The 25,716-nt window shown below is 33.3% G+C and overlaps 1 protein-coding gene across 1 annotated transcript in view; it reads left to right on the plus strand.

Moving 5' to 3' along the window:
* Window positions 1-208: 208 nt before the first annotated feature.
* Window positions 209-25,716, plus strand: part of LOC150096758 (uncharacterized) — a 70,183-nt gene continuing 44,675 nt past the window's right edge. The window contains exon 1 of the mRNA XM_090408701.1: window positions 209-425. Within this exon, the coding sequence (XP_090264827.1) occupies window positions 209-425 (217 nt within the window). The remainder of the gene's footprint in view (window positions 426-25,716) is intronic.

Consider the following 25,716-nt stretch of genomic DNA (forward strand, 5'->3'; position numbering starts at 1 on the left):
TCATTCACCAGAAAAAGAAGAAACACTCAAGTTTTGGAAGTCAATGTGGGATAATCCTATTGAACATAAAAAATGCCTCATGGATTAAGGAAATATAATCAGAAATGAAGCACCTGGGCAGTTAGTTACGCGAGGTTATAATAATTGGAAGAAAGCCATTGAAGAATTTAATAATCATCAAAAAACAAAATATCATATAACGGCTGTTATGACTTACGAAAGGCTAAACAAAATTCGAGATGGAAAATGTATTCCAATCAATCGACAAATTGATGTAGATAGTGCATCACAAGCTGCAGTTAATCGGAAACGATTAGCGCCGATTATAAAAACAGTAATTTTATGTGGTCGGCAAAACATACTTTTGAGAGAACATCGTGATTATGGAGAAATTTCCTTTGAACAGGAGCCAATCGCCAATGAAGGTAATTTTCGAGCTTTGTTAAGAACGAGAATCGATGCGGGCGACAAAAACTTGGCTGAACATTTTAAACATTCTGGCAAAAACGCTACTTATATTAGCTGGAACATACAAAATCAAATTATAAATGCATGGAATGAAATGATTTTGAACCGTTTGGTCGAAAAAATTAATTCGATGAAATATTTTTCAATTCTTGCCGATGAAACTTGTGACATTTCTACCACTGAACATCTTTCCTTGTGTGCCAGGTACATAGACGAAGAAAATGACAACAAAGTTTGTGAACAATTTTTACAATTTGTTCTTGTAATAAGCACTACAGGAAAATACTTATCCGACAAAATATTAGAAAGCTTAAATAATTATGGCATCGATTTGTCATATTTACGTGGGCAAGGTTACGACGGTGCCGCATCAATCAGCGGAAAGTTTAATGGTGTCCAATCTCACATATCAGCTATATATCCACAAGCTTTATATGTTCATTGTGCATCACATAGTTTGAATTTGGCAATTGAAAATGCTGTATCTGTGACTGAAATAAGAAATTGCATTGGCATAATTGAAAAGGTTCACAATTTCTTTAATACCCCTAAGAGACAGGACGTCCTTGTTGACAACATTGATAAATATACACCGGATACTAAGAGACAGAAACTACGCCAAGTTCGCCCGACTAGGTGGGTGGAAGGCCATAAAGCCATCATGACCATAGTGGAACTATATGATGCAGTGATTCATAGTCCTGAAACAATCATTTCTTGGGAAGACAGAGAATCGTCTTCTAACGCAAAACTTTTGATAATTCATTGTGGGAATTTGGTTTTGTAATATCTTTGTTTAGCTTGCAAAAATATTTGCGTACACCTTACCATTGTCTAAAATAATGCAAAAATCTGACGGTGACCTCTTAATTGCCCTAAATTTTGTTGATCTTGCTGTGGTTCAATTAAATACCATTCGTGAAACACTAGAGTCTTAATTTCAAGATATTTACGATGTTTAAAAGCCAATAATTTTAATATTGACATTAACAAGCCAAGGACTACATAAAAGCAAACATGAAGGTCCAATGTTCCAGCCGATTCTGTAGAAGAATTTTTCAGGAGAACTATTTCATTCCATTTATTGATCAAATATTGACTCAACTTCATGAACGTTTCAATTGGCACCGTAACATTTTGAAATATACTTTTTTTCTCTTCTATCAAATGGAAAAGATGCTCCAACAGCAAGTGCAATGGAAGATTTTCGTCAATTGTGTGAATTTTATGACAGTGATTTGCCTTATACAAATCCAACAATTTTGAACGCCGAATTCAAGTTGTGCTATAAGAAATTTGAAAAACTGTTCGCAATAGCTCCATGCAAAAATGCCGTTGATGCAGTTTCAAAGTGTGACAAAATGATATATCCTAACATCGATAACTTATTAAAAATATTTGCAACGCTTCCGGTAACAACATGCATCAGTGAAAGGTCATTTTCTAACTTACGCCTTTTAAAAACCTATTTAAGATCTACCATGACACAATCACGATTGAACGGACTGGCTTTGCTATATATATACACACACAGAGAGATTAATGTAACCACGACTGAAATAATTCAAGAGCTTTGTAAAACGAAAAGAAAACTGGATTTTATTCTTTAAATAAATTTTTATAATCACCTAATGAATTTTATTGAATGAATGAAATTTAACGAATTTTAGTTGAACGGATAAAAATAGTTTTAATGCAAATTCATTGTATTAAAAATATTTGTATCCGTTTAACTCGCCCCCCCCCCCCCCAAGATTAGATCCTGGTTAACGACTGCACAGAAAATTAAAAAATATGAAGCAAGAATAAACTAATATTTACAAAATTTGCAATTCGATAGAACCAACGTCAATTCTTTCAGTCTCTCCAGAGAAATGCAAATACAAACCATCATTCACCCGGAAAAGAAGAAACACTCAAGTTTTGGAAGTCAATCTGGGATAATCCTATTGAACATAATAAAATGCCTCATGGATTAAGGAAATAGAATCAGAAATGAAACTAAAACAAATGCAAAATGTCATTATCAGTGTACAAGCTAGAAAATTAAAAAACTGGAGTGCACCTGGCAAAGACGAACTACATGGATTTTGGCTAAAGCATATAACCAGTCGACATGATCGAATGACAGAACAATTTAATTATTTGTTACAGGCAGACTCAGTGGAAAACTGGATGATATCTGGGCGCACGTTCCTCTTCATAAAAGATAAGGGTGCAGACGCAGACCCAATTAACTGTTGTCCAATAACATATCAACTATGCTTAAGCAGTTCACTGCAATCATAGCAAATTCCATATACCACTACTTATTAGATAATCGGACTTATCCGATTGAACAAAAAGACACTTTTTAAAAATTCAGAGGAACCAAATACCAGATCCTTATTAATTAAATGATTTCCAGAAACTTAAAAAGACGAAAAGCTAACTTAAACATGGCATGGATAGACTATAAGAAAGCATTCGATTCCCTGCCACACTCCTGGATCCTAAAATCAGTAAAACTATTTGGAATTATCAAAACCATATGTTTGTTTCTGGCTGTTGCTACGAAATCATGGAAAACAACTGTAATAGCGAATAATGAACGATTCGGAGATATCAGCATTAAACGTGAAATTTTCCAAGGTGATTCGTTGTCACCATTGCTCTTTAACGTTTCTTTGATACCTTTGTCTATGATTCTGAAGAAAACAAAACTTGGATATGAAATTCCTAAATGTAATATTAAAATTTCCCACCTGTTGTATATGGATGACTTGAAGTTATATGGAAAATAGGCCCAGCATATAGATTCTTTATTGAACACAGTTCGTATTTTCAGTCAGGACATCAAAATGGAATTTGGTTTAAATAAATATGTAATTTTATCTATTAAACGAGGAAAAATTAATGACACTAGCAATTATAATTTAGATCAAAAGAAATATATAAAAGCAATTTCAGCTGACGAACACTACAAATACCTAGGAATATTAGAAGCCAATGATATTCTCCACTCGAACGTTAAACAACAGGCAGCAGCAGAATACATCAAAAGAGTTAGAAATATTCTGAAAACAAAGCTAAATGGATTAACACAATTAGAGCAATGAATTCTTGGGCTACACCAGTGATCCGATACTCGGCTGATATAACAGATTGGACAAAAGAAGACCTGGACAACTTGGATCGCAAAGCTAGAAAATTAATGAATTATGCATCATGCATTGAATCCACAAAGTAATGTTGACCAGTTGTACCTACCAAGGAGAATAGGAGGACGAGGTCTGCTGCAAGTGAGCCACACTTTGGAAGAAGAAGAAATTAGCTTAAAAGTTACACCGATAATAGCTCTGAGCCAATGTTTCAAGCAATTACACAAGAGGGCCTTCTAAAAGCAACTGGAAACAAATACGATTACACAAAGGGACAACAAAATAAGCGATATGTGCGCTGAAAAAATAAGCCCTTGCATGGCCAATTTCTTAGAGATACTGAGGACAAAATTGACGTGAACAAAATGTGGCAATGGCTACAATACAGATACCTTAAAAAAGAAACAGAAGGATTTATTCTAGTAGCTGAAGAACAGGCATTACAAACTAATGCAATCAAAGAAAAAATTTTGAACATGAATAACAACAGCAAGCGCAGATTATGCGATCAGAAAGATGAGACTGTAGAACATCTAATCAGCGCGTGCAGCAAAATAGCTCAAACTGACTATAAATACCGCCATGATTAAGTGTTCATTGGCATGTATGCAAAAAATATGGCTTTCCTACTTCTGATAACTGGTGGCAGCATAAAATAGAGATTGGATTGGAAAACGAAAGAGCAAAAATTCTCTGGGACTTGAGAATACCAACTGATCGGCATTTGGAACACAAAAGACCTGACATCACAATTATCGAACATCGACAGCTTTGGATTATTGATATCGCAGTACCCAGTGATAACAACATTAACAACAAAGAATTGGAAAAAATTACTAATTATCGAAATCTGGCAATCGAAGTTGGCCGACTCTGGCTTAAACTCACCAAAGTCATTCCAATAGTTATCGGTGCACTTGATGCAACTTCAAAGAAGCTGTCCAAATATTTACAGCAATTAAAAATCAATGAAGTGACCCCATATGACCTACAAAAAAACAGTACTACTTGGAGCAGTCCATATTTTACGACGCTACCTGACGGACTATTCTTAGATTCTTGGGTGGAATCTGAATTGTTCAGTATCACCAGTCAAACTGTTGATTAAATGATATCTTGTTTTGACTGTGTATCAATTATGTGAATAAGGTAATAATAATAATAATAATAATAATTTTTTTAACATTATAACATTTTATTTATCTTACAGAGCATTTCCATATATACACATATTTACATCTTACATATATATATATATATATATATATATATATATATATTTTTTTTTACAATGAATTTTATACAAATTTTTCCGCTTTTTGTATTCTAAAATGTGTTAATAATAGTTACTATAGATGGTAATTTATAGTTTGCAATTGGATGACAGCATTTATATTATAACAGTAAGTTATATATATTTTACAATTTTCGCTTTTTAATGTTTTTAACCGCTGTTTTTAACTACAGCACTTCAATGTAATAAATAATTCCCCCCCCCCCTTCTGTTAATCTCAGTTGAGATGTAATGTCTCAGCTTGCATCCTCGAAGCTTTTTAATGAGCTGATCTGAGGATGACACCGGTTATATATATATACTGTATATACAGGGTGTTCAGGATAAATTTGACATATTTATAATTAATTATATTTTTCCGTAAGTTACATGTATTAACACACACTTCTCTTCATTTAAAAGTTTGGACCCTTCTTCATTCATATACAAGATGTCAGAAAGGATGGATAGCTGGAACCCACCTGAATCATGGAAGAGAATAACTTGTATCATGATGATTCGTGCCCGCCATCAAAATAAGGATATTACGACTGCTGCCCAATGCTCCCTGGATACAGTAAAAACAATCAGGCATGAACTAGAGACTTGCAATGGTGACTACGAGGATGTAGCAAGAAGAAAGATCCCTAGCAGACGATCTGATTGCGTTCGTACAGCAGAATTCCTCGCAAATCTGCAGGAACAGGTGTTGAAGAACCCTGGCATTGGAATTCGGGCTTTGTTCGTGGAGTTGCTAACTGTAGTCAAGCCCTGGATAACAAGGGTAGCCAATGGTAGGCCGTATGTATGGCAGCAGGATTCGGCCCCTTGCCACACCTCTGGGAAAAGTCAAAAATGGTTGTCTGAAAATTTCTACGACTTCACCAGTCCAAATGTTTGGCCTCCAAACTCCCCAGACCTTAACCCCATGGATTATTTTGTATGGGGCGCAGTTGAAAAAGACACCAATCGCACTTCCAGTAATACAAAAGCCCAGTTAATGGATAAAATTAAAACAGTTTTTGCGGCCCTTCCCAGGGAGACTGTAGCATCAGCTTGTTCGAGGTTCCGAAGCAGAATTGAAGCTGTGATCGATGCTAATGGTGGTTATTTTGAGTAAATCTTGTTGATAGTATTGTAATTAACTCTGCCTGTAATGTTTTTTTGTCAATTCATTAAATTTAATAGATACAAAGAAGATTTTCTTTTTCCTTACGAAACTGTCAAATTTATCCCGAACACCCTGTATATATATTGATTTGATTGCTGTGTTGGAAGTAGGCTGATGTTTGGGAGGTCAAATGAATGATCTCAAAGGTCTAATCAAAGTGAAAATTGCCGGTATGTCCTGGTGTTATTGCATCTGTCTTGATGGTTCGCATTCATTTTTATTGTGGTCTTCTTTTTGAACTAATTAGGAGACTCTTTTTTTTATTTTTTTTCACTGTGGCAGTCTTGCTATGTCTTCTGAGTTTTAATTTGTATCTGTTTTGAAGTTTGTGACTTCCTCAAGAATATCTTGGCATCTCTGATCCACAAAAATTGGCATTTTTTTCTGTTTTTGCTTTTCTTGCTTGGCACAACAGATTCTGATTGAAAGGTGTTAAATACTCAGATAGAAAGAGTGGTGTATTGTCTTGCAATGCGTTCAAGTCCTTGGCAACTGTTTTTTTCTGTCTGCTGGCTTTTATGAGATTGTCTCTTGTGGACTTGCTTGTAAGACGAACTATAACTGGTGCAGGTCGTGGCAAGCCTTTTTTTTTGCTCTTCCTAGGAATCCGATTTACGGTCTGAATGTCGTTAAGCTGTACGGGGATGTCAATAATAATAATAAATTTTAAAATAAATTTATTTATCAGGGAAAGTCAGAAGTTACAAACGAAAGGAGAAGAAATTTAGTTCCGGTTTATTAAGTGTTTAGTTCCAGTATGCATCAACAATTGGTAGCAGTCTAAAATGATGACAACACATGTAGTATACACGCTTGCGCATGATCTTGTAGGTTTTTTTCAGCAATCTAAAATAGCAACCGTGCTCGAGGAGTGCATAACTGTCGAAAAACTGTGTTTATTTTGGGTAAAAGATGTTTCTGCAAAAGACATTCATCACGCGATGCAATCCAGCCGGTGAAACATTCAACTTCACCTGCAAGCAATAAGTTCAGGGTTCAAGGTTTACGCAGTATAGTTTTTCTCACAGAAACTTGGGGGGTTTTAGCCCAGAAACTAAAAAAAAACTGAGTATTATTGTCTGAAATAGTGTGAGTTCTGCGGTCCATTTTACATATGAGTTTTACATATGTGTAATTATTATAGGACATAGTACGATTATTATAATCCCAAATCGAAATCGTATTTACCAAGCTAGGTAGTTTTTTTTCATTTTTTAATGAAGAATCGAGAACCAGATGACCATGTGTTATCTCTTAATCGTATCGCTCCATGAAATTCCCACGCAAATGCAGCGTCTCATTTATCGTAATTCTGTATAAAGAATCCACACAGTATTCGTAAGGGTTATGTAGGTGGAGCTCATTCAGCGGAAGATCATTTAACATATAAGGTATACGACACCTTCTTACTGTTTCAGCCATAAATGTTATTGTAGCCATTGGAAATGTACTGCCTTGTATATCGACGAAATTCTTATTTTCTTCTTCCTCCTGGCTTTCCAACTGAAATCGTTCCATGTACTCCTGGATTTGTTAACTGCAATCCTATCCCGTACCTTACTTCTTTAACTTGAACATTGCGATGAACTCTGTCAGAATTTATTCCACTGGATTTGTAATTTGCCATTCGCATAAATTTCTCTCTCACTTTATCTATCATCTGTATTTTGTATTGAGCTGCTGTTTTGTATACATCATCCCACAACTGATTATTGCTTACAGAAAACTGTGTACATTAGGATGTTTATGTTGCATGGGATTATTTCTTTAATTTGGAATAGTCTCACTGATGTAATTCTCCATTTCTTTTGAAGGTATTTAATGGAACTACTCTCCTTCATATCGTGATTTCAAATTTGATTTATATCGTATGGTGTATGTTGCGCTGCGTTCTGAAAGTTGGTGTGATCTACAGTCAGCCTTGTTATCTCTTTACTGAAGTAGGTGGCTATTTATGGATAATACATGAATGTTATTCATGTAAATACTAAACAGCATAGGAGACAACCGACTCCTAGCGGTAAGCCACATCATGCTTCTGTGGATGCACTAAATTCCCTGCTGTTCTTTTGTACTGATTTCTTACTCAGGGGATGGTGATTGAACCATTTAATTATTAAAAATACACTAATAAATCGTAGAAATATTACATATTTCTTCGATCTCAGAAAGTTCTTTATTTTATGTGAAAATTTCTTGACTACATCAGTTGCAGTTTCTTTTTCTATAAAATGTAACGTCGGGCTTATTTATTTTTAAGGGGGTCGTGAAGATTGTTTCCAATGCAGCGAGATTGGAGAGGACTGTAGTAGCTCATATCCTTCTTATTTTCAATTTTATAAACTGGAATAATGATGCTTTCTTAGAAGACAAGAACTGTCGATATAGGCTCATCTGATGGATAATAACAGCAACAGTAATAATAAACCTCAGCAAAGACTGTTGATGCATTACATTATTGAAAAACGTCTAGTGATACAGCTTAATCTCATAGAAAGACACATTGTAGGCTTTCCATAGAGTTTTGCTAAGAATTAAATGAAGGCAATTATTTTAGAAATCCATACGAAATTTATAGTTAAATTTATCAATAGAGGTTGTTGAATTTATTTCATGTTTATTTCACATCCCGAACAAATTTTGTTTCTAATAATTAAATCCCAAATTCCCGTAACCTTCCAACAAAAGGGATATTTTAAATTCAGTCAATTAATTTTGTGTTCCTCTCTTATATTCTGTTGTTGATTAGATATTTCCAAATACATCTTTACAGTTGTATTGCGACACCGGTAATATTGTTCCCCAAAAGAATCGTACATTGGAACTATCACTTCTCAGATAAAACTGTTTTAGTTTTTCAATAAATATAATATTTTTAGTATGATTATCTTCTATCAGACCATCCTTCTCCTTTTCAACATTACGTTGAATGTTTTACGATTTATATTAAAATAAGAGAATAAACTAGCTCAGAGTTACTCTATTTTGGAGGTAGTCAATCTTCACTCTTAGCCATTAACGATAGCTGAGCTTATAAGATACAGTGCGTTTAAAGACATACAGGCGAACGTTTAACCAACTTCTTTCATCTCTTGATGAAATAGTATGTGTAATAAGGTTGGATTTTCTGATTTGTGAGATTAAAACCTGAGTTTACATGTGAAAAAAGAGTCGAGATCTGTTGCTGAAAATAAAGTTTATGCTATTAGCTACTGGAACGGATCCTACCAAGGTTGTTCCCCTAGAGCAAACATTAAGGAAAACGTTTCCAGTAGGAATTTTTATTAGTATATTGAAGTATTTATAATACTAATTAATTGTAAATTATTAATGTTTGCAGTCTTAAGAGCAAAAATTAATTTCATAAGTATTAACATTTGATATAACCTACCAATCATGCACTACTCATTTAGCGAAACCTGTAGGCAAAGTATTCTGGTACTTTGGGGGAGATGAATATTTTAGAAATTTCACCCTCCAAAATGACTTCCTCCATCTATTCCAGTTATTAATGAGTCCATTTTCATGAGCAGAAGGAGAAAATATAATTGGTATTTAGGATCCTTATTTAAATGTTCTGATTATTTTCGTTTGGATCATTTTATATGTATAGAAAAATATACGTAGCAGTAACAAAGTAATATAGTAACAAAATTTTAACTAACTAGAGTAATTATTCTAGTTACGTAGCCTCAAGGGATATTAAGATAACATAACAGCTCACGCATTTAATATTTTATAACTATTTTCTGATCAACAAACGCCTTCCAGATGAGTTGGCAATTTGTCATTCTTCTGTTAGATCTTAAGGCAATATGTTATATAAATTCACTCAGATCTTGGCCATCCTCTATTTTTCTAGTCATCTCGGTGTTAAACATCGGATTAAAATTGCAGAAGGATTAAGGCTGTGCACCTTCTAGAACCACTTTGGTATTGTTCAAGCCAGGGCGAGTTTATAAAATTGGAGTAATCCATCAATTTCAAAGACTGTTTTTTACTGTTAAAACAGGCACTATTTATAGATAAATTATCATTAAGGGTATAGTTTATCTAAAGATCATTGCCGACCATGTGCATATCCATTTATAGTTGGCAACCACGTTCAGACAGACTATCATCCTTCTCTCTCTTTTATGACAGGGAATTCATACCGTATTAACGACAACGTCTCAGAGGCTCTCATTAATACCGTTCTTCAGTTCGTGATAGATTCATTTGCAATTTCCATCTTATAGAATGAATAGTGATAGTACAATTTATGCATTGTACCAATCTACTAGTTCCAAACAGAGTGAGAATCTTCGGATGGATTGTTAGAATGATTTATTTAAATGAGAAATTTATTACAAAAATGTGAAGCAATTAAACAATAGAGCAAAAAATCACAGTAAATTGTGAAATTTATTGAGGAGCCTAATTTCGATTAACTCTATTCCCTATATATGGTTGGAAATTATTATTTTGTTTTGGAGGTCATCGACTTTTATTTTACTTATGACTCCATTCTGGGTGACTACGCATCCTTGTGGAAATTGAATTTTCTCCAATTATTTCGACTGCTCAAAGAAAGAACTTTATTCTAGTCGCCTGAGTCGATTCTATTCGCCTACTAGATGAATTGTTTCTTGGCATTTCTTCAGTTGGCATGAGCAAATATAGCTTCTTTTTTCCTCAAAGAAATACAAGTTTTAAGTACATATTTTAAAAAAATCACGTAATATTCACATTATTACAGAAATAATACGAGTTTGGGTTTAAAGTTACGATTCTGAAAATCTTGGTCCATTGAGAGCTTAAATATACTATCAATGAAATTTTAAAGGGTGAAGACTGCCTTCCAGCCTTTGTGCAAAAACGTTAGTTAAGGCTAAAAAGCATTAAAGGATGAAGACTGCCTTCCAGCCTTTGTTCAAAAACGTTAGTTAAGGCTAAAAGCATTAAAGGATGAAGACTGCCTTTGTTCAATAACGCTAGTTAAGGCTAAAAGCATTAAAGGACGAAGACTGCCTTCCAGGCTTTGATTAAAAAAGTTAGTTAAGGCTAAAAAGCATTAAGGAGTGAAGACTGCCTTCCAGTCTTTGTTCAAAAAAGTTAGTTAAGGCTAAAAACATTAAAGGGTGAAGACTGCCTTCCAGGCTTTGTTCAAAAAGTTAGATAAGGCTAAAAAGCATTAAAGGGTGAAGACTACATTTTAGCCTTTGTTCAAAAAAGTTAGTTAAGGCTAAAAATCATTAAAGGATGAAGTTTGCCTTTCAGCCTTTGAACAAAAATGTTAGTTAAAGCTAAAAAGCATTAATGTATGAAGACTACCTTCCAGACTTTGTTCAAAAAAGTTAGTTAAGGCTAAAAAGCATCATCGCCTACTTCCTTGAAGAATGAAAAAAAGAAATTAGAGGATTTCATTTTTGGATTTTATCCCTCATTTGCCTGATTCTGAAATAGCGATGGTCTACACACTTAAACTGATGGTATCATCAGCTATTGTTGATGATGACATCGGCTTAAGATTGACGTCTTTTTAGAGACAGAGAGACAATATAACAAAATAAGACATTCATAAAGGATGGCTGAGCATTCATGACCTTACAATACTTTTTACTTTTATCACTCTTAAAATATCTTTGTTTTATATTTTTGTATATTTTTTTATATTATTTGAGTATCATTCTCATCGATAATAATGCAAAGTCATGACTAAAATCTCTGAAATAAACCTATTTGAGATCATTGGTAAAATATTCATAAAACGTAGAATCTTAATGAAAGTATAACGCCATTTTATCTCAAGGAGAAACATTGAAGCGCATGCATTAATCGCGTTCCACACAAAGAACTAAAAATTTCTCAGACACTTCACGAAAGTTACAGAACCATCTGGAATGAATGATTTACGACACCCCAATGATTTTCTTTCACGAAGAAACTATCAGATTTTCGCATCATATATCCGGTAGTGTAAATTGACCGGCATGTTTCTTTCAAACAATTCCTTTGGTGGAAATTTGGAAAAGACTTCGATCTCCTATTCTTTATAATTTTATCGCATTTATCATGCAGTTTTAGGTGGTTGTTGCCTTTAATCTTTAGTTCTACAATGAAATATATCTACACGCGCTTTCTTCTTAAAAGGTTTGTTGTATTTGTTTGAAACTTTTGTTCGTTTTTTTAAAGCTGTTTAAGAAAGTTGACCAATTACAAAAGTAATTAAAAACAACGAAAGGCGGAGAAGGTTAATTGGTCTCTCTTTAGGATCACATGTTTACAAGAACTAAACACAGCACGAAAGTACATCTTCATTTGTATCCTTTAAATAATAACAAATAGCATAAACTTACTAAAATTATCAAAAGAAAAACAGCGATTATTTTCATTTAGGAATAAAATTGAGCTGAAACATAATCAGAACAATAACTAGCTTTCTTACGATTATGCAGGAAATAAATACGTTCTTGGTAAAGAGTTAGCGACTGCAGCGCTTCTACACCCTCTGTTCAAAAAGAAACCGAACTTTTCGAAAATAGAAGAAACTAGTGGCCCCACCTGTTGTATTTTATTTGTCGAAAGCGGACATCTTCATTAGTGTTGTCGACTATTTATGATTTGTTTCATTAGAAGCCGAGTTATAGTGCCAAGAGTGACAGTGTGCTTTGATGAATGGTCGGTCGTCACGGTATTCATGCCGTACGCGACGAATTCTCGCTAGCAATGGCTTCAAAACTTCGAAATAAAACTCACCATTGACCGTTTGGCCAGGCGGAACGAATTCTTTTTGGATAATGCCCTTGGAATCGTAGAGACAAATCAGCATTGTCTTTACTTTTGACTTCTCCAAGTGATTTTTTTCGGATGCCCCCTCTTCTGGTGGTCTCCACTCAGCACTCTGGCGCTTTGTTTCGGGCTCATACTCAAAACACCATGTTTCGTCACCAGTAATGATCGCTTCAAGGAATTTTGAGCTGTTTTAATGAGGTCCTTGCAATGTTCAATTCGATACATTTTTGGTCATCGGTCAACTTGTGGGGAACAAATAGCGAATTCAATTTACGAAGGCCCAAACTCTCGGTCAAAATGTTGTGCACAGTTGATTTTGGGATCCCCAATTCATCTTCAATCAATCTCACAGACGATTTGACGATTTCGGGTTTTCTTTGATGAAATCACGCACTTTTTGGATGTTTACTTCGCTTAGTCCAGTTTTTGGACAGTCCGAATTTTCGTCGTCCTCAAGCGTCTCGCGACCACTTTGAAATCGCTTAAACCACTCGTAAACTTGAGTACGGGATAAGCATTCATCACCGTATGCTTCCTGAAGCATTTGATGCGTTTCGGTAAATTTTTTCTAAGTTTAACACAAAAGTCAATCGCAGCTCTCTGCTTGAAACTCATTTTCCGACCGTTCGTCAAAACATACTGTCGCTCGTGGCACGATAACTCATCTTCCAATGAAACAAATGTCATAAACAGTTGACCCAACACTAAGAAAGGTTACCGCTTTCCAGAACGAAAGGATACAACAGAGGGCGCTGCTAGTTTCTTCTATTTTCAAAATTCGGTTTCTTTTTGGACAGAGGGTGTAGAATCAGTTTTAAACTAGAAATTATGGAATATGCTTTAAGCTACGTGTGATTTTTTATGCATGTGACGTATGTAGGGACGATTCACCCTACACCCTCTACGGAGCAGATGAACGGGTATGACGGGTGCCCGATGAAGGTCTCTTACCTGGGTGCGTAACCTCAACTATGAAATTCAGAGGTGGCGGTGTGATGGTGTGGTCCTGATTTTCCTGATTTCACTTTGGACTTGTGGTGCGACGAACATTGAACTCCGAGAGGTATCCGAACATTCTGGACAATGCAATGTTTCCTAATTCGTGGCTTTTCTACTGAACTAACCATTGTCTCATTCAGCAAGACAATGAACCGTGTCATTAGGCATCTGCTGTAATTGTGGTTTGTGGATATGAATGTCACCACACTTGGCTAGCTTCTACAGAGTCTTGATCTCAACGCTATTGAACATCTGTGAAAATGTAGCGTCGATTGAAATGACGGGACGTCTGATCCATTAACTCAGACCCATTATCTCCGGACCTCATTATATGCCTACAGGAAGAATGGTCCAAAATTTCCATCGATCGCTATCGTACACTTTTGAAAAGTATGCTGCATAGGACTGCTGTAGTCATCGCAGCGAAAGAAGGTTCCACATCTTATTAAGGTGAGTGCATTGGCTGTTTGCTTCTCACACTATGGTGTCCGTTAACTTCTTTCCAAGCAGTGTAAGTTTTTATTTTATTTCCTTCTGAAATAAAATAAACTCTTCCCTCATTTTACTAGTTGGTTTTATTAAAAATATTTGATGTATATTTTAATAACACAAAGAAACGTTTTTAACCACATAATTATAATATTTGTGGAAAAATATTTAATATCTTAATACACCTAGTAAAAATATACATAGCTTCTTAAAGAAATTGAGGGATTTGTTTCTTTTTCCAATATTATATAAGAATTGTAGGTGTACTACTGTTTTTCCGGTATCTTTTTCACAAGTGTTTTCTGTGTTTTCAAGGGTTGAGGTTTCCTAGTTTTTAAATAATCATTTTCACGAATAATAATTAGTTTTTAAATAATAATTTTCTGTGTATTTGAGTCTAATTTTTCAAGATGATAAACGTCAGTTCTTTTTCTGTAAGCGGTTTTTCATTTAATTTATGCTCATAGAATTTCGTGATTGGAAACCATTCTTATTTTATTTATTTTTTATTTTTTATTATGGAATGTGGTTTTTCAATTTTTATGAATAGCAGGCAACCAATCAGGTGTAAGTAAGGAATAAATAGAAAAATATCTGGATAAGTGATGAAATTTAAATACTTTGAAATTCCAATTAATTCAGAAGAATTACAGAAAATGAAGTTCACCTAAGGCAAACAAGATTTTTTTTGTTGTTTAAACAGAACAGTAAGGAAAAATTAAAATTTAAAAATATTTAAATATTGTAACTAAGACAAGTATATGCAAAAATATCTTAAGACTGTTTTAACTTATGCATTGGAGAAAACGACTGAAACAGATTAGATCAAACAGCAAAACACTACTACTACAAAAATGAAAGCCCTTAAGAAGGTTGTTGAAAAAAAAACAAGATTCGATAAAATCAGAAATGAAGTAAAGAAAACGTGTGTCTTAAGCCAGCAATAAGCTCTTTTAACTCTAATGGTTTGAATATTAGAAATAAAACCACTTATGAATGGATAACCACTAGAAACAGGATATCAAAATCTGATGACAAAGCGAACTGGACTGGACTACTTTCGATGGCAACAGGTGTTCGCACGTGTTGCTTACATTGAGTTGGCAAAATTATTAAATTGTTAATTGCAGTCAGTTCCATGAATTAAAACTCCAGTCGCCTGTCATGTTATGCCACGTATGATGTATAAAAGATTGTAAATGTTATGCAGCGAGAGTGTTAGTGAACTCAATGTATGATTTTGTATTAAAAATAAATTAAATTAAACCACCAATATAAGACAGAAACGTGTGATGTTGGTTTGTCATCAATTTTTCTAAATTAGTTTTTGTAGCTTTTTTTAGCTAATTTAGACATTTAGAATTATTCTAAATTTTTTAAATTAGCTGCTAACAGCTTCCCTTCATTGTATAAGAATAAAATTCAAAATATCACTGAATATATTTATGAGGTTGTATTTTATATACTTTTAATTTTACGAAATTACATTATTTATTTAATTATTTATTTACTTTTTTGAATTTTATGTTTGCAAAATATAAAATTCGTTAATTATTTCATTTATATTTTCTATTGCATGCATTAGTTTAGCATCGAAATAATTAAAAGAATAATCAGAAATAGTATAGTGGGCAGATATATTTAATAAGAGAGAAATGAGTTAAAATTTTAAATTAGCATATTTAAAATAACCAAACTGATGACATGACATGAGAGTTATTCTAAACAGACTGTGGGGTTAAAATTAAAGAAAAAAATATAAATCAAAGCTTGAAGATCACTCATGACTTGGGAAAATTATGGGTGTGAATACAACTACAAGAGGAACATTAAAAACAAAGGGTTCAAATTGACGTTATGAGCAGGAAGATAAAATATTAGTCGGGTAGGGGCATGAATCAAAAATGGCAAGGAATATATCCAAAAGAATGTCAAAATTTATATAAAAATCGCAGTTAGCACTATTTATATAATAAACACCTAAACTGTGGCCATTAACACGTTCATTGTTAATCACGCGATGCGAGTTCTCACCAAACGGCCGATCACGCATTATCGCGTGGACGTCGCTAACTAAATAAAAAAATAAAAAAAATTTAGCCACCACACGAAATTCCAATTTTTAGCTTGGCAATGAAAGTGTTAAATTGAATTTCTAAGAGTTTGACTGGGATGGACTATTGTATCTTGTAGATCCCTTAAGGACACGTCCATGAAAATTCCAACCAAGATAAGAGTGAGACACTTTTTAACTAGTGGGAGTATAGGTAAAGGACGGAAGTGTGAAAGGGACAGAAGAAGGTCCACATCTTCCTGGAGTGTGAGCAGTTTTTCTGAAATACCATGTGTCCCAAAATATCTCTCTAAATAATGTACTTCGATAGAGTTTTTTGGTTTTTGTTCAATTTCATCTTTCTTGTTTTTGTTCAATTTCATATTTTTTTGTTTTTGTTCAATTTCACCTTTTTTGTTTTTGTTCAATTTCAACCTTTTTTGTTTTTGTTCAATTTCATCTTTTTTGTTTTTGTTCAATTTCATATTTTTTGTTTTTGTTCAATTTCATATTTTTTCAGTTTTGTCCAATTTCATCTTTTTTGTTTTTGTTCAATTTCATATTTTTTCAGTTTTGTCCAATTTCATCTTTTTTGTTTTTGTCCAATTTCATCTTTTTTGTTTTTGTTCAATTTCATATTTTTTGTTTTTGTTCAATTTCATATTTTTTGTTTTTGTTCAATTTCATCTTTTTTGTTTTTGTTCAATTTCATATTTTTTGTTTTTGTTCAATTTCATCTTTTTTGTTTTTGTTCAATTTCATCTTTTTTGTTTTTGTTCAATTTCATATTTTTTGTTTTTGTTCAATTTCATCTTTTTTTGTTTTTGTTCAATTTCATATTTTTTCAGTTTTGTCCAATTTCATCTTTTTTGTTTTTGTTCAATTTCATATTTTTTTGTTTTTGTTCAATTTCATATTTTTTGTTTTTGTTCAATTTCATCTTTTTTTGTTTTTGTTCAATTTCATATTTTTTCAGTTTTGTCCAATTTCATCTTTTTTGTTTTTGTTCAATTTCGTCTTTCTTGTTTTTGTTCAATTTCATCTTTTTTTGTTTTTGTTCAATTTCATATTTTTTGTTTTTGTTCAATTCATTTTTTTTTGTTTTTGTTCAATTTCATCTTTTTTCATTTTTGTTCAATTTCATCTTTTTTGTTTTTGTTCAATTTCATCTTTTTTGTTTTTGTTCAATTTTATCTTCTTTTTTCTAGTTTTCGTATTTACCAATTTATGCTATTTGTTTTATCTACTGCTTCATTTATTTATTTTTGGTTTTCCATTCGTGATATGTTTATATTAGTGTCCATTTTCTCTTCATTTTCCTAAGTGTCGTTTCGAAATCTTTTTCTTTTTCTCAAGCCAATTTACTGTCATTCGTAATTAGCGTGTTTTCAACATTTTCAACTGTTTTTAGACATAATCATTTATTACATTTGTTAATTTTTGCACAAGGTTTTCATCTCCTAAATGGTCACAGTTATGGTAAAGCAATGCCCACCCATATTCCTTCAAATGCCCGAAATCCTTTGCGAAGGATCAAAAACTATCTTCTGATACCCCCCCCCCCCCCTCGACTCTGAAAATTCCTGACTTATGAGAAGCAGTAAAACTACCCTACGAACAAATATTTTACTTATACACTCACGCTATGCATTTTATTCCTTATCAAATGCTTCTCTCTCTCTCTCTCTCTCTCTTAACGACGATCTGTCTTTTTCATTGGGTGTTTTTTTTTATAAGAAAGCCGTTTTATTTGATATTCTAAAAGTTAACCATTCAAAAAATGTCCCATCATAGAAAACATATCGAAAACATATCATATTGTTACGAAAGTGTATGGAAAATTGTCAAAGATCTTCTAAACATAAATTTGAACGAACTTCTAACGTTAAATGTTTGAGAACTCGATTTGTTTTCGACTTTCGAACAAAACAGTGTTCTTATAATAGTTTTCATTTATTTTTTTTATTTTCTTTATTTAGTTATTTATAAATAATTAATTTATTTTAATGTATTTTATTTATTAATTTATTTTTCTCTGCATTTATTCTGAATCAAATGTTATATAACAAAGTTCTTCAGGTACGTAGCTCCGTTTGGGTTAGAAATTCTGGGTTCACGTCCCGTTTCGAAGGAGAATTTTATAAGGATTTTTCATCTGGAAATACTTAACACCTATTATTAATAAATTCTTTGAATAACGGAAAATGTTTAAATATTTAATGATTGTTTCAGTTATTTAAAGGTGATAACACGAATTAAATCAGAAATGCAGATGAAAATCAATATTATCGGCAGCCTTTGAAGTTATTACGTTTTTAATTTTACAAATTACAAAATAAAAAATTAAATAAATACCCACTTTCGGTCTAATTTTACTCGCCTAATCAGTATGTTTCCTATCAGGTTTAAATACGAAAAAGCGATACTTACTGGAGTTTCATAAAACAGTTTTTAGGTGGGATAAATTCAAAAACGTGAAGGGCAGCCATTTTTCTTGGTATTTCTAAAGGATTTGACTGCGTACAACATGACTGACAAATATTTATATACGGTAAAATCCTATGTAAACTATGTAAATAACAAAAAAAGAGTATGAATACTGCATTCTAGATAAGAAGCTTAGTTCAAAATTTATCATATTTAACGTCAATAATCTCCAACGAAAAACAAAAAGAAGGTCGAGGTATACAATAGATCCCTGGTGCTGATTGAGGATGCAGTTTTGGCTTTGGGAGGACAGAGCTGCCTCAGCCAACAAGGTCTGAAGGAGTCTTAGGGAACAGGGACTATCTGAGGAAGACCAGCTACGACACGAACATCTTGGCACATGTGGTGTCGAATAATGAGGGTTCACTGATGGATGAGCAACTCACTGTCTATCGGCAGATCCTTAGCAGCGTTGAGTCAAGTGCTGGAGAGGTTTTTTTGGATGCTCCTGGTGGTACTGGGAAGACCTTCCTCATCAACTTGCTCCTGGCGAACGTAAGGCGTGATCGTGGCATCGCCTTGGCTGTCGCATCCTCTGGCATCGCTGCTACACTGTTGAAGGGAGGCAAGACGGCCCACACTTCTTTCAAGCTGCCCCTCAACCTCATCCATGCAGAAACACCCTGTGCAGCATCTCAAAACAAAGCAACATGGCCTAAGTGCTGCCGCACTGTAAGCTCATTGTTTGAGATGAGAGCACCATGCGCACAAGGGGGGGGGGCACTAAGCAAAACCCTCAAAGACATTAAGGGCAACGATGGAGTAATGGGAGAGTCACCGTGCTACTGTCTGGAGACTTCTGGCAGACTCTGCCAATAGTACCTAAGGGAAACTTGAGCTGACGAGGTCAAGGAATCGTATCTATGTTCTCTCCTCTGGAAACTCTCAGCAAAAACATGAGGGTCCACTTGAGAGGCGATGTCTCCTCTGCGCAGGTCTCCGAATTCCTACTCAAAATAGGGGACAGAGAGTATCTCGAGTCCGAGGGAAAGGTGATCATTCCTGCAGGCCTGGGCTCAGTAGTGACGATCCTAGCAGCAGAACTCACAGCCAGCATGTAACCTGATATCGCCGATATCAAGGAGAAGTCCATGGATTGGCTGTGCGTGCGTGCCATTCTGACCTCTCAAGAACGACAAGGCTACCGTCATTAATGACACTCCACTTAATTCGTTCGAAGGGGAAGAAATGGAGTACAGGTCTGTGGACTCGGGGGTACAAACGGATGACGCGGTCTACTACCCTTCGGAGTTCCTTAACACCCTCAACCATCCTGGCTTCCCAATCCACGTGCTTCTCCTCATAGTGGGGGGCTCCAGTGATATTGCCGCGGAACCTCGACCTGCCTGAACTCTGTGGCCTCGATGACTTTCCTGTGCGGCCTTCACGCAGCCTGGGGCCATGTAGAGTGCATGAAAACCGACTCCCCTTCTTAATGAAGAAATAAAAAAGAAGTTTCACTTTATTCAAACTATGTATACTTTTTTCTTTATTAGTTTTCATATACTTTTGCGAACACCTTTGCGAAGCACGGCTAGTATACCGCAAAACCAATTAAAAAACAAAACAAAAATAACAATTTAGAAAATAAAAAAAGTTATATAATCAGAAGTATTATAATTGATTGCTTTTATATAACAAACATCTATAAATTTCGAATTCTATACACAAATGTCTAAAAATATAATATCATATCATTCGATGGAACCACGACTTTTAATAATTACAGGGTGTTGTCTAACATGGGCTAGTTGTGCGAAATTTAAATTGCTCATTACAATCAAAGGAAAGTTTACTGGAGTCAAAATGGATTTATAGTAGTTAAATACGTAGCGAAGCACGGATATCAAGCTAGTGTATCATATTTAATGCCAATAATCCCCCAAGAAATACAAATGAAGAGTTTCTATAGCAACGGCTCAAGAAAGTTGATTATTTTTTCTACTTTTAATAAGTTTGATTTACTAAGCAATGGATCGCTTACTAAGACCATAATAAAAACAATATGCTAATTATCAGTATATCGACTGAAAATACACTGTTCATCTGATTTAAGAAAATGGTATGGAAATAATAAAATGCAAATAATGATATCTTGAACCATTTTTGAAATATTCGATTCATTGTTTAAAAAACAGTTAATTGTCCCTTGATATTCATTATTGCATCCTATTTATAGTATTCTTGGTCTCTCATGTTTATTTCATTATTCCTACACGTGGTTGGTAAATTCTGCTCATTATTAAAATATATTTAATGGTCCCACCAATTTCTCCAATTTTAACAGATGAAAGCAACATCGTTTTTAAACGAGCTTTAAACTATTAAGGCTGTAACAAGTGTTGGTGCTAGCGCATCATGTCTGATATTTCCTGTTAGAAAATTTAATTGATACAACAGTTTAAAACGCGACTTTCGATTAAATAAGTTGATGGATTTCTTGCTGCCCATGAATTGAACTTTTCGTGGAATATTTTATTTTTCTTTAATGTAAAAATTTTGCTTTCAACTCATTCAACTGCACCGAAATTATTTAGCTTGGCTTACGTGCATGGAACATATTTAACGATGTATTAACAGACTTCATTTGTTTGTTTGACTTTTACTTTTTGTGTGAATGATTGAAATTCCCTTCGTAGAATAATATATGAAGAAACGGTTTTGACATATGAGAGAGCTGAAAGATGTTTTTTCATCTTCAAATAATTATTCTTTTCTGTTGCTGTTTTATTTAATGAGTTTCTGGGACACTTACTTGGGTTTTCATTTAATATACTCGGAAATCCGCATGCTTTTTTGATATAATTTATAACTTATGTATATCCGTGTGCCAAATAGAAGCAGTAGAGAAGTGCGACAGTCTAAAGGAATAACTTAAATTTATATTTCTACGATGGTGTGTGTATATAAGGATTTCACTAAATATTAAGATAATAATTCCACTGAAACAATTAAAACAAAATAAAAAATTAAACAAAGATTAAACAATTTGAGTTATATAAAAATACAGCCTCGTAAAAATACAGCCTATGTGGATATAGTTAAATAATTAATAAGTTATTTATAATTTTCTAAATTACAAATTATAATTTTTAGTAAGCATAACAAAGCACGATAAATTTTTCCTGTAACCCCTTGACATGTCGTTTCACTGCAACACAGTAATGCTTCACAGAGAATGAAAATATCTATTTCATATAATGAGGATAACGTTGGCTATATTAGATGCACTTTTCAAACTGTTCTTTATTATGTACCATCTGTTTCTTGTTACACATCTCCATTGTTGTGTCTCGTTTGACTATTATTTGTTGCCTATCTCTGTTCATTGTTATATTAGTTGATTGCATTTTCTATATTATCACTTTTTCTCATCGCTTCTTTGCCTTTATCCTTTTCTTTCTAGGTCTTTTATGTAAAGCGTATCAGATAACGAGAATAGATTTAATTTCCTGCAGATATTATGGAAATAGAATAGACAATGCAATTATCTTACATCCGCATTACAACGGTCGTTTTTTTTATATTTAGTATATTGCATTTATTCTCTGTTATTCTAATTAGCGAAGCATATTTCAATGCTGGTTACGAAACAACTCTTGGCGCCTTCAGCTAAAATTATCATTAATATATTCGGACTAAACTGATTAAGTGATCTTGAAATTTGCAATTTATAAACAGAAGACAAGATAATCGTGTTTTAGGACGAGAAACTAAAGCGAAGAAATGAATACAAAATTTCGTTTCTGTCCAACATTACCATTAGATTGATTAGTGTTGGGGAAGTTCATTAATATTTATTATTTGGGAATTGCAACGCATATTTTTCTTGAAATATATCTGATTATGATAATTAGTCTGAGTCTTGTGAGAGAATTCCAAAAATAATTCATGCTATTAAGAGAAAATTAAATAGAATAGAAAATAAATATTAACGAAAAATCAAATAAATCCAAGAACTAACATTGAAATTGTTAATTTTCAATTAAGAAAAATTCATCAGAAGAAATGGACAACATAATCCATGCTGATAATTAAAAAAAAAGTATGAAACATGCAGGAATATCCAGTCGATAAAGTCCATTAATCTGATCTAATAAAAACTGAACAAGGAATGTAATATATTCTACGGGAATACTTGGCCACGTGAATTTGAAATTATTGTAAGAATTTAACGTGTGAAAAAAATTAATGAAAAAAAATTATGAGTAATAAAGGGATTATTAATCATAAATGACACCTGATTAAATTGGAAAATAGATGAATTAAGTAAGGAATTTAAGTCACGTGATACCCAATTAAGATAGCAAAACCGATTTAATGCGTAAAAGAAAAGATAAGCTGGGAAATTTTATGTGCCTATAAAGACTTTTATGGACGTATAAAAGACAAGAGTTGTTTGAATTTATGACATTGAAAATAGATTTTATTACTAAGTAATGACAATTATACATAAAAAAGAGAATATATTTATTGTTTCTTTATTAAAATGTACAAATAAATACAGATAAGTGAAAGAACATAATAGAACGTAATATAGTGATAAAAAATACAACTACATTTAGTCAAAGGTGAGCATTCGATTCTTGTTAACAATAACGCCTTTATTCTAACGAGTTTAAGAAAAGATGTATTCCTTTAATGATGGTTGTGAAAAGTTAAGTGTTGTGGATTTTTCTTGGCTGTTTTTAAAGGAAGAGTGGAATGATTGGAACATCGAGTTGATCGCATGACTAATGATATTTCCACACAGTTAAAGGACTTGAGAGTTCTACGAAACTTTGCACACTTTAATGATAAACTGTCGATGAAACACCTCACAATGATAGAGAGTCTACGAGTTGGGTGATAGCAAAGAAACGTTGGTTTGAGGGATCACAGAATGCCTTCATTTGAATGTAACGGAAAGCGATTTTGGATAAGAAAACTTTTAAATGATATTCTGGATAGTACAAAGCTATTTTTCATATCAATGTATTAAAATGTAAAATGGGAACAGTGTCATTTTCAGTAATTGTGTGTTGTTATTTTGACCAATATTTCACATGATTCTATTAGCAACAAATCTCAAGGATCTCAAAAGTTTTCTCGAAAGGATGAATGGGTTCATTTTAGATCATACAGAAAAATTTAGCTTTTTTTTATAAAAAGCTAAATTTTTTATAAAAATTTTTACTAAATTTTTATAAATTTTAGTAAAATTTAAAACTTTTACTAAAATTTTTATATAATTTTTTTTATAAAAAGCTAAACATCTCCGATGTTTCCTGAGTTTTTGTTGACACTTTTAAGTCTCAAGAGCGTTTGAGATATGAATGCGTTTTCTGCGTTTGCGTATATTATACCAAGAAAACTAATGCACCTAGGACAGTATATTATATCTTTTGATATGTTTTATTTTGATATGATATCTATCGGGTTTATTGATTTTCCGATGGAAAAAATCCCAACTTTTTGGAAACAAAACCTTTTCCAAAATGTAGTAAGCATATCAGCGTAAGCCATGTCCCCAGTTAATTTTTGAATAGACAAATTAATTTCTTATGCTTACTTTTTTTTTAAGATTTCAGCAATCAAGGTGTTGATTAAATTATGAGGAGAATTAAAATATCAATTAGAAATTCTCAGGGGCATACTGACTGTATGATTTGGTATTAGCAACTTTCTCATATTTTAAGAGATTATAATACCAAATGAAAATGATCAGAGGTCAGCCAGGAATGGTGACGCTGCATCTACAGACGTAGGACACACCGGAAGGCATAGGGCTAACTATGTCATCCTCGAGGCGGTCGCGGTTTCGTGTCATAATAGGCCATGAATAATATGAACATAACAGGCCACTAGGCCTAATATACGTATAAGGAGGAGAAGGAATGTTGGCGCAAGGAGAAGCCATAGAATCGACTCTGATATTTTCTTTCTTATATAATAATAATAATAATAATAATAATAATAATAATTTTTTACGACAATGTGTCGTGACGGATAAGTTACATTGTCACGACAATATCGATTTATTCCTTCTTGTACTAAACAACAGGTGGGCTGGCTTATGTTTTTGTTAAAGAATGTTTAAATACATAGCGTTCTATTTTTATTTAGTTATTTTCTGCTTGCTGAAATTCTAGTTATTATAAAAATAATCATGATTAATTTTCATTCTATCATTGGTGAAAATGAAAATCGCATTTTAAACTAAAAAATGTACCATGAGTTGGGTTTTCACCTTCTCTACTCTTTCTCTTCTCTACTTCACTCCATAACAATTCTAAATGATTATTACTTACATTATTTTGATTAAATAAATAAATATATGTATATTTTATTAATCATAGATTAACATTTAAATCTATTGTTTAGAATTACTGTATAGTTCTTCAGCAGTTAGTTTTTAAATTATTATTTTATCAATTGAATAAACGAGAAAATACTTTCGATAGAGAGAGAGAGAGAGAGAGAGAGAGAGAGAGAGAGAGAGAGAGAGAGAGAGAGAGAGAGAAAAGGAAGCAATCAATTATGGCAATTACAGCCCTAGAAACCAAATTGGAGGTTCCACTTGACCTCCCTCATTTCGGTCAAGGTGAAAGGATTCCAGATTCGGTCAACCAGAAAACTCAATGTGACAGTAAGACAATGAGTTCCTGTGGAAGGCAAGATGGCTATTTCCCCCCTCTCTCTCTCTCTCTCTCTCCAATCATTCAGAACACTGCTTAAAGAAAGAATTCCCGGAGGGAAAAAAAACGAATTTCTGGTACGAGCAACGATAATCCTGCGTGAAGTAATTGCGTATTCCTCAAAGGAGTGTATTTCTGCTGTTGAAAGTTGACGACACACCACAAATATGTTTCGTATCGCCCGA

Source organism: Typopeltis vanoorti, chromosome 18, assembly GCF_054136105.1.
Source record: "Typopeltis vanoorti isolate ZY-2024b chromosome 18, IOZ_Tvanoo_1.0, whole genome shotgun sequence".
NCBI lineage: Eukaryota > Metazoa > Arthropoda > Arachnida > Uropygi > Thelyphonidae > Typopeltis > Typopeltis vanoorti.